This window comes from Aristolochia californica, unplaced genomic scaffold (genome assembly GCF_029961685.1).
Source record: "Aristolochia californica isolate CCGP_79_NKW_82.1479 unplaced genomic scaffold, dmAriCali1.0.hap1 SCAF_141, whole genome shotgun sequence".
Classification (NCBI taxonomy): Eukaryota; Viridiplantae; Streptophyta; class Magnoliopsida; order Piperales; family Aristolochiaceae; genus Aristolochia; species Aristolochia californica.
The window spans coordinates 22,172-32,773 of NW_027181817.1; the positions used below are offsets into that span (position 1 = coordinate 22,172).

The window sequence follows — 10,602 nt, forward strand, 5'->3', positions numbered from 1 at the left end:
CTGTATAGCCTAAGGATCATGAGCTTGTTGAATGCTAGAATACATGAGATCTGCCCGGTCATTTCGGTAGATGAAGTAGTGGGAGGTCGCGAAGTGAGAGGGCGTGTTAAGTTGAGAATTTCGAACATTGTAGCATTCTTTTATAGGTTGGGGTTTGAGTTTCGAAGAGAACTCTGATGGTGAATATACACCAAATCAAATGACGCATCGAGCGAGACCATTCTGTTCCATTGTGAATGAGAGACGTTCGTTTTCGACCAACATCTACTCATTCATATCCTCGTGTCATTTTTGAACACAGCGATCACTTCAAGCAGCTTCAAAAGGTGAGCGAGCGAGACGGCTGCCGGCAAGAGCTTGGGCCCCTATGGAGTCAGGCAAGTCAAGCAACGAGCGGAGCAGCGAAGCTGCTAGCGCACAAGCCGCCGGGCACTCTTCTCAGTCTGCTGCCCCTGTAGCAAGAGGGCCTTGGTGCTGAAAGCCCCTTACCTTATAGCAATAGTAGCCAAAGGGGCCCGCAGGGCTACTATTGCTATAAGGGGCGTGTGCGCTTGCTCACCAGCTTGCTGCTCGCTTCGGACCGATCTGCGCCTTGATCTCCCCGGCCATGAATCAAAGATTCCGAAAGGTGAGCAGGGCCGTGCCTTGAAGGAAACGGCAAAACGAGGTTGCTTGCTCCCCTAATTGCAATTAAACTCAGCCTCCTTATCAGAACGTTCCTTCCGCAACGCAAGTCCGATATGTTTCGTTGCAGTCAAGGATTAGTTCGATCCATTAGGTTCTTCGAAAAGTTTGGAAAAGAAACGATTAACAAAAAAAGATCTTTGATTACGATTAAAAGGAACAATCTCAAATAGACCAAGATCAAATTTCGGATCATTTCTTGGTGAACATGATCAGCCATAATCTCTTCGATCCCTACATTTATGTGCAAGAATAAAGAGAGATTAGGTAGGGAAGTATATACTTTTTTTGAAATGCTAATCAAAGGGGGTGGGAAAGCTGCAGTAATTCTTTGGAAAAGCCCGGTTCTCTTTGTCTTCGAGCTTTCATTCCTCAATCCACTTATTCGTTCTTTCATATACCTCCCCACCAATAGATAGAGACAAATGGGAATAACCGAACCACGTCTACAAAATGCCAGTACCATGCAGCTGCTTCAAAGCCAACGTGATGCTCCTTGGTCAGATGACCAAGATATTGGCGAATACCACATATGATCGAGAAAAGAGTACCTATAATCACATGAAAACCATGAAAGCCAGTTGCTAAGAAAAAGGTAGAACCATAAATACTATCCGAAATAGTGGAGGGTGCTTGGTAATATTCCATTCCTTGAAAGCCTGTGGATACTAGAGCCAGTGAAACGGTAGCTACTAAAGCGTAAACTGCTCGTTTTTCCTTTCCTGCGAGTATAGCATGATGAGCCCAAGTTACGGCAGCGGAGGATGAGGGGGGAATAGTGGTATTAAGAAAAGGGATTTCCCGAGGATCTAAAACCCCAATCCCTTTTGGGGGCCAAAGACCTCCGATCTCTACCGTAGGTGCCAAAGAAGAATGAGAAGAAGCCCAAAAAAGAGCAAAAAAGAACATAACCTCCGAAACGATGAACGGAATAGAACCATATCGAGGTCCTAATTGTACGACTTTGGTATGATGTCCTTCGAACGTGGATTCACGTAGAACATCGCGCCACCATACGAACATGGTATATAGGATAAATATCAGGCCCAAACTGAGAAGTGTTGCACCCCCTTGAAATGGGTGCATGTACATCACACCTCCTACGGTTGTTGCTAAAGCTCCGAGTGAACCCGAAATAGGCCATGGACTTGGATCTACCAAATGATAAGAATGTTTCTGAGATTCCATCATAAACCACAAAGTCCCGGTTGTATGTAAACCCCCCCTTCACCCCCACCCCCTCAAGTGGTAAAGAAGGGCGGGGTCTAAATTTCTTTCTATCTGACAGGACAAACTTTTAGGAAGGAAGGGATGGTTCTTTCATTGCATTGAGAAAAGTGTGACTAGAAAAAGATCTCTCTATGACTTTGAGAAGAAAATCGCGTTGGTTTGACCGACGAACTACGTGGGAAAATGGACCTTCTTTCTTTGCTTTCTTTGATTTGTAGCAAGCATTTTTCTCACAATTCAGTCCGGAAAAGGAAAACTTGCCGGTCGCGGATTAGTTCGTTCTGCGCCGCCGGCGGCCCGCGAAAACGCGCAGGTTGATCTCTCTGGTTGAGGCTGCATTCATTTATTCAACTTGACACGTGGGAAGGGCTGACTGTCCTAGTGGCTCGGCTTGGTCTCGCTCCCGCACGCCTGGACGATTGATTTGATTGAGAATCTCGAGAACCTTTCTGAACGTCCGTCTTCGCGGGGCGATTTGAAAAGGAGCCCAAAGTAGTGCCTTCCATTCCACTATTCTGATCGAGAAAGATTCTCTTCCGAACGACCAAGTAATAATGAGATTAAAAAACGATGCTTCCTTGGCCGTGTGGAACATGGATTAGCATTATGTCATTCCTACAAGTGATCCCCCATCCTGGACTGGAAGAAGTGCTATATGAGGACTTCGAGATCAAATATATAATGTGTCTTTCCATTCCTCGTGAGCAACTTATTTCGGAGAAAGAAGAGAGAAAAGTGATTTTCCTCCTTTTTCCCAATAAGTCGACGGCGTTACACCATTGGGATACTTCGAATAAACTTGAGTACATATAGGATACACCGGTGCTAAAACCTTTTCTCGAGATATCTTCCAAACTGTTGGGGTCCTTGCGGAGGATGTTGTTGACCCGGTGTGAAACCAGTTGGTTCCGTAGTTTGAGAATTCTGCTGATCCCAAGTACTCCATCTCCATCATTGCATATGGGAATATAAAAAGTAAAGAGGAGAAGGCATGACCAGAAGAATTGTGTGAAATAAGTGAATTTATCCAGTTGAGGCATTATTGAATCCGAGAAAATGAATCTCTCCAGACAGCAAGCACTTGGGCCCCAGCAGTGCGCTAGCGGCAAGTCCTTCCTGTACAATGTACAAGTTGTGCAGAACAGAACTACACGAAAACAAAGGTTGTTTGTTGGTTCTTAACCAGCGGAAAGCTAAAAGGAAAGAAAGATGCACGCACAAACACAAATAAGGGCGAAAAGAGATGCCGCCTCGCTCATGAAGCACTACTTTGGCGGAGCCAATCCTTGTATATATTATATATACGCAAAATCTCTCATTTGGAACTTCTTCATGACTTCTTCTTTTTATTTTATTCAATTAATTCTTCTTTCTTTTTGAGATACTGTTTAAGCTTCTCTTGGTACTTTAAGCGAGATTTCCAGCTGATCGATCTTTTTCATAGGGATTAGGGGGAGCAATCAAACGGCTGCGCTAACGCGAGGGTTGGTGTGGCCATGCGGGCCGTTGCTTGTTGGCTCCGAACTATTTCGGTTTGGTTTTGTGTCATACTAAAAAGATCGGTCTTATCAAATAAGGGATCAAACCGCTTAAAGTGTTCGAACTAGTCATTAATAGTCGGCTTCATTGGTACCCTTTCGGTATGCGTTGCGAACACTTTCATTTTTAGCGTCTCATCTTCTCTGGAGAAGCGAAAATAGAACGGAATCGAATCAATGGTCCAACTACAGAACTTCTTCTTTTTCATTACTTCCATGGTCGTGCCTCGTGGCACGGCAGCACCCGTACTATTGAAATGGTTCGTCAGTAGAGATGTTCCCACAGGTGCCCCTTCTTCCAATGGTACTATAATTCCTATTCCTATCCCTGAATTCCCTTTTTTGGTCTATCTACATTCCAGGAAATTCATACGCTCCATGGACAGAGCCAAAAGTGGAGTGTTGGTCAGAGCAAGTCGCCCTATTCTATTCCCAGACATAATTGGGAGAAGCTCATCCGAAACTAGAGCTAGAAACGCTTCATTTCGTTTCGTTCCCCTTCTGAATTTCCTTCTTCTCGAATCCATGGGGGACTTGTCATATTTCTCATCTTTCTGCGGTGTGCTCTGTTTACTATTCTTTCGTACTCTCTTCTCTTTACCACGCGATAGGTCAGCGAAGCGTGAGCGGGCGCGGAGAAGGAAACGCCAAACACTTCGGCCTAACGGGAATGAGCAACGACGAAATGACAAGATGAGGTGCCCCGGGCACCCCCATTTAGAAAGAAGGGTCGAAGGTTTTGGGCCTGTAGCTTTCCCCGTCCCCCCTTCCTCGGGTGGTGCTTGTGTGGGGGGTGTGCCACAAGAAATCGGGCTTGAAGCTCTCGCCTTACCAACGAGCCGACTGCTGATGGCTGTTGGTCACGACTACTACCAAAAAGCTCCAATGAGGATTCATATTTCACATGGAGGAGTGTGCATCTTTATGTTGGGTGTTCTTCTGTCGTGCGACCCGGCGGCTTATGTGCGACCTGTGGCCCACGCCTCCCATTTGTTCAGGGCGGGCGGCGTGAACTCTGATTCAATCCGGGTATTCAATCCCGCCGCTGAGATGCTCAGTTGACTCCTTAACCTTGATAGGAAGATGGCTTATTCCTAAATTCGTGCATAAGGTAAGGAACTTTGGATGAACTAATGCGAATGGGTGTAAGCCTCGCAGCTCGGAAACACCCAGTGCTGACCACACTGAGAGAGACGAAAGCGCAGGTAACGCCAGTTGGCGAAGTGGCGTTAAGCATCCCTAGCGGTACGAAAAGAGAGGTCGTGATGATATCATCTACGTCCGTACCGCTCCTCGTGGAGTAGATCCCGCATCCAACCAACCCTTTGACCAGGGAACGGGAGAATTCCCACTACCGCAGGCAGGCCAGCCGGGCCGTGAGCGCGGTGGGAACGGGCTTCCCAAAAAGCCAGCCCGGGCCGGGGTCAGCATAGAATGAAGGGGACGGCCCTAATGTTGTGTTGGCAAAGCCAACTTCAAGTGTTGCGGGCGGAGAAAAGCGGACGTGGGGACTCGGGTCGGGGCGCAGCGTAACTAAGAGAGCCATTCCATTTAGGGCGAGACAGAATGGGCTGCAAGTGCCTTAGGGCTTGTGCGCTAGCGGTCTGGTGTCCGAGCCGATTGGTCAGACGACGACTACTTTACAATTTAGATTAGTATTAGCCGCCTATCCCGGAATGGAATGGGATGGAATAGAAAGAACGCGAAGCGCTAGCGCTATAGGGTCGGTTTTTTTGGGGGGGCGGAGCTTGTGAAGAAGCAAGCGGAGCCCCGTTTCCTGTCCGTCCCGACCGGCAGCTGCTGGGTCGGACCATCTCTCCTAAACTTCCCCCGGTCTTCGGCCCGAGCTGTATGAGGCAGAAACTCGTCCCACGTACGGTTCGGAGGCCGAGCCCCACCCCAGCTGTAATGGTGCGGCTTAGGTCAACTAACACGAAGAAGATACAGTTCACTCAACGATTGCCTTTGGGTTCCGAACTCCATATGGGGAAGGAGCGTTGTTGTTTGCGAGGTCTCGATCATTTACATGGACCCACTTCTCATTCCATTTGTGGGAATTTGATGATCTATTTTCCGTCCCTAACGAACGATCGGCTCATGTTTGAGCATGATTCAGCACTTCGTGCCGACCTGTTGCCAATAAACTTTCCGGCCTCATATGAGAATGGAAAACTGGAGCATTTTCTGCATCGGTGGATGAAGAATCGCTTTCATAAGAATTTCTGGTTGACCATGTTCCCAGAAAAAAGATACTTTTTTTCCATTCGAGAAACGACGAGCACGACTGAAGTGGCTATACATACAAATCCATTTACGGATCTATATGCTCCGATTGGAACTGGAAGTTCCAGAACAGGCGGCTGGTATACCACCATAATGTTTCTGCCTTTTCTTTTTTGTATTCGGATAGGATTTCTGTTGGCTTCGTCGTCCGGCTCGCGTAGTTTGTTACGTCAGCTCCAAAAGGATAAGTTGCATTGGAATCGAGAAAGTCAAGTGGAGTTCATAATTGCATAAAAGGAGTCAAAGTAGTGGAAAGGCGCGTCGAGGCACTTCTTCGACGTTTCCCGTCCGCCCGGCCCGTTCTGAAGAATTCATGGGCCGGCAGGCGGGCGAGACAGAATGGGCGGGCACAGCGCACACGCCCCTTGTAGTAAGAGGCGCCGTAGGCTCTCTTACTACAAGGGGCTGCGCACCTTTACTACAGAGGCGCCGTAGGCTCTCTTACTACAAGGGGCTGCGCACCTTTACTACAGAGGAGGCCTATTTGACTGCAGGGGCCTTCTTTTGAAGCTTGCTGGGATAGACTAGCTCTACTTGCAAAAGGGAAGAAACAACCTCAAGGAAACCTATCATAGCCACTCCACTCCTTGCTAGGTCCTGCTTGCTAATCGACAATACAACTCGCTATTGAAAAGCACCTATTTCCCAACCAAGAAAATTGACTCTTCCTTGTGTAGCTCAACGCTATGAAGTGAAGTGAAGCACCTTCTCTCTTGAGGTGAAGAACAACTTCTACTAGCTCTACTACTTGTAGGTGAGGAACAACTCCTAGCTCTACGTATAGGAGTAGGGAATCAACAAGCTCAAGGGGAAACCTCTCAAAGGAAACTACTTGCAATGTCAGTAAGCTACCATTTCTGCTGTTCTGGGATTGTCGAGCTAAGCATAAATAAAACAGGATAAGTCCCCGTATAAGAGCGTTTAGAGGCCTTTAAGAACCTTTTCTCGCTATAGCTTGAGGTCAAAATCTTTGTATACAACTCCGAGAGGGTTAGACACTAAAGAGATGCTACTCGTTAAATAGTTAGCTCTTTACTCGTCAGATGGTTGGCTCTTTATTCAGGTGCTCTTCTGTCTTCAGGTGGCTACTGCTTAGTTAGCTCTGTATTGAGCTTGTCTTGCTTCTTATAGCTAATCCCTCTAGGCAAGTGAGAAGAGAACAGCTATACTACCTTAGCGGAGGAACTGCCTCTACTGCTTGACCTACTGTACTGCTTTTCACCGCTTTTCTTTTGCGTAGCTCCTTAAAAGCACTTCTCTTTGTAGCTTTGTCTCTTTCTAGCTCTACTACCGCTAGGGAAAGGAAGAGAGAACAGCTACAGCCCTACCACTGCTACGGAACTGCTCTCTGTGCACTGCTTTCAGTGTACTGCTTTGCTCGCTCTATTGTTGGGTTTTTTAGGCTAATAGTTTCATTTCCCCTCTTACTACAAGGTGCGTAGCCTCTTTACTACAGAGAGCCGTAGGCGCCTATTACTACTTGGGGCTTGTGCGCTAGAAGTGTGCGAAAGCCCCTGAATGAAGAATAGCTTGTCCTCCTCGGCAAACTAACAAAGGCTTTTTTTTATATCCAGCATCAATAACGACTTGATTTACATTCATCTCGCACCGCACCGGCTTCAGATTGAACAGTGCCTGCAAAACCCATCCAGGACACGTTGCCAGGCATGAACTGTGCCTTCAGCTCGGCCTTCAACTCCTGCCATGACCGGATTGAACAGCGGCCACAGTCCATCTCTTCGACTTTGGTTTTCCACCATAGCTTTGCGTCCGCATCGAGGTACATTGCAGCCATCTGCGCCTTAGCCTCCTCGCTCAAACGCAGCATCGACAGGTATGGCTCCATGTCCCAGAGCCCCTTTCCTTTTAGCACCTGAGCGTCTCTGGTCCCGGTGTACACTCTCGGCTCTGGCACCCTGACTTGCTTGTTGGCCTGAATCATTTGCGCCATGACTGATCGCCCTCCTCAGCACAGCAACCTCCTCTGCCAGGTGTGCCATCTGAGTCAAAGGAATTATACAATTTCTGTTTTTTTTTAATGTCTTGCTATTAGTGTTCACGTAGTGCTATAATTTAGAGTCTAAGGGCTCACATCTACTCTGGTCACTGTAGGAATTAGGAGCGCACATCCAGTCCGTCCGTCCAGATAGTACTAAGGAACTCACTTACTACTACTAGGGGCGACCATCTATCTGAGACTAAGGTAAGGCTACCGCTACCTTAGATCCACGCCTTTCTTTGAACCATGGCTACCTTAAAACTACTAAGGAAAGGCCTTCGTATATATTCAAATTTCTTTCTTTATATATAAATTCAGTTATCACGTAGTTAAGGCGAACGAACACAGAAAGCATAAGTTAGCGTGGTTTTTTCTTGTTAAAGGAGAGAAGAGAGAGGCGGAAAGTAGCCTCGAGTGATATCAGGCCGAGAAACATTGGGTTTGTGTGAAGCCTAGTGGTGCTCCGAGAGTTTCTTTTCATCTATCTATCTCGAACGCAACACCTATCCTGCCTGATCAATGTCATTCTCATCCTCAATATCATATGGGCTGGCTGCTTTCTCATTTCTGCGCCCGGACCGGAAGTCTCGCAAGCAAGATAGATCACCAACGAGGAATCGCGTATATATAAGAAGAAGAACGGACCCAGTGAGCGGAGCCCTGACCTACGGATTGAGCCCGCGTAAGCTAGCGCACAAGCCCTAAGGCCCCCCAAGCCATAAAGGCGCGAAAGCCCACTTGCTGCCATGCGCACATGCCCCTCTCGCGCGTCAAGCTCTATTGCTACAGGGCTATGCACCTGACGCGCGCCTCACGGCTCTATTGCTACAGGGCTACGCACCTGACGCGCGCTTCTCGCCCCCCGCATGGCCACACCAACCCTCGCCTAAGGTAATGCGCTTATCGCACTCTTGCTATCAGGTAGAAAGCCTCAAGCCTACAATCGCAATAGGAGCGTCAAGCATTACTGACGTCCCTTTACGCACGCGTCAAAAGCTTGCCCTATTGTTATAAGCGCCCCTTTAAAGCGCGCTTCTCGCTTGCCCGCATGGCCACACCAACCCTCGCCCAAGGTAGCACGCTTCAAGCCTGCCCTATTGTTATAAGGCGCTTGATAGGTGCGCTTCTCGCTCTATTGCTACTTTGGGCCCGCTTTGGTTGGGCTCCTTTACGCAATAGGGCTATAAAGCGCCTTTACGCGGCCTCTGCTGCCACCGAACCAGCAGTGTGCCACTATTGCTATAAGGTGCCTAAAGGGCCCAAAATCGAAAGAGGGCCTTGGGGCACTCTAAGCACACGCCCGCGGGCGTGTGCGAAGTGTGCGTATGGCAGCAAGTGCCCCCTATTACTACTTGGTGCTCCGCCCCTTGTAGTAAGAGAGCCTACGGCGCCTATTACTACTTGGTGCTCCGCCCCTAGTATACAGAGAGCCTACGGCGCCTATTACTACTTGGGGCTTGTGCGCTAGTCTAAGGCGCGCGCATCCCAGCTGGAACAGGATAGTAAGTCGAATGTTGGGTTCCGTACGACGGGTCTTTAGTTCCTTGAACAGTCTTTTCCCGGACTAGCAGTTGTATGTCCTCCATTAGAGAAGACCTAAAACAACTGCACCCCATTCCAATTGGGGTTTCGTTTAAATAAGCCCCGCTTACTAAGCTAAGGGGCCCCTCTCTGATAAGGAATAAAGCGAAAGAATCTCAATTTGACGACAAATCCGGTCCGATGGCTGTTCTCCACTAACCACAAGGATATAGGGACTCTCTATTTCATCTTCGGTGCCATTGCTGGAGTGATGGGCACATGCTTCTCAGTACTGATTCGTATGGAATTAGCACGACCCGGCGATCAAATTCTTGGTGGGAATCATCAACTTTATAATGTTTTAATAACGGCTCACGCCTTTTTAATGATCTTTTTTATGGTTATGCCGGCTATGATAGGTGGATCTGGTAATTGGTCTGTTCCGATTCTGATAGGTGCACCTGACATGGCATTTCCACGATCAAATAATATTTCATTCTGGTTGTTGCCACCAAGTCTCTTGCTCCTATTAAGCCCAGCCTTAGTAGAAGTGGGTAGCGGCACTGGGTGGACGGTCTATCCGCCCTTAAGTGGTATTACCAGCCATTCTGGAGGAGCAGTTGATTCAGCAATTTCTAGTCCTCATCTATCAGGTGTTTCATCAATTTTAGGTTCTATCAATTTTATAACAACTATTTCCAACATGCGTGGACCTGGAATGACTATGCATAGATCACCCCTCTTTGTGTGGTCCGTTCTAGTGACAGCATTCCTACTTTTATTATCACTTCCGGTACTGGCAGGGGCAATTACCATGTTATTAACCGATCGAAACTTTAATACAACCTTTTCTGATCCCGCAGGAGGGGGAGACCCCATATTATACCAGCATCTCTTTTGGTTCTTCGGTCATCCAGAGGTGTATATTCCCATTCTGCCTGGATCCGGTATCATAAGTCATATCGTATCGACTTTTTCGGGAAAACCGGTCTTCGGGTATCTAGGCATGGTTTATGCCATGATCAGTATAGGTGTTCCTGGATTTCTTGTTCGGGCTCATCATATGTTTACTGTGGGCTTAGACGTTGATACGCGTGCCTACTTCACCGCAGCTACCATGATCATAGCTGTCCCCACAGGAATCAAAATCTTTAGTTGGATCGCTACCATGTGGGGAGGTTCAATACAATACAAAACACCCATGTTATTTGCTGTAGGGTTCATCTTTTTGTTCACCATAGGAGGACTCACTGGAATAGTCCCGGCAAATTCTGGGCTAGACATTGCTCTACATGATACTTATTATGTGGTTGCACATTTCCATTATGTACTTTCTATGGGAGCCGT

General features: G+C 47.6%; 1 protein-coding gene across 1 annotated transcript; it reads right to left on the reverse strand.

Moving 5' to 3' along the window:
- Positions 1-579: 579 nt before the first annotated feature.
- Positions 580-3,201, reverse strand: LOC137951004 (cytochrome c oxidase subunit 3-like). The gene is given in 4 exon segments (XM_068797606.1): positions 580-1,860; positions 2,172-2,214; positions 2,216-2,247; positions 2,484-3,201. Coding segments are annotated over 4 exon segments (1,329 nt in total). The 5' UTR covers positions 2,955-3,201; the 3' UTR covers positions 580-1,077.
- Positions 3,202-10,602: the final 7,401 nt, after the last annotated feature.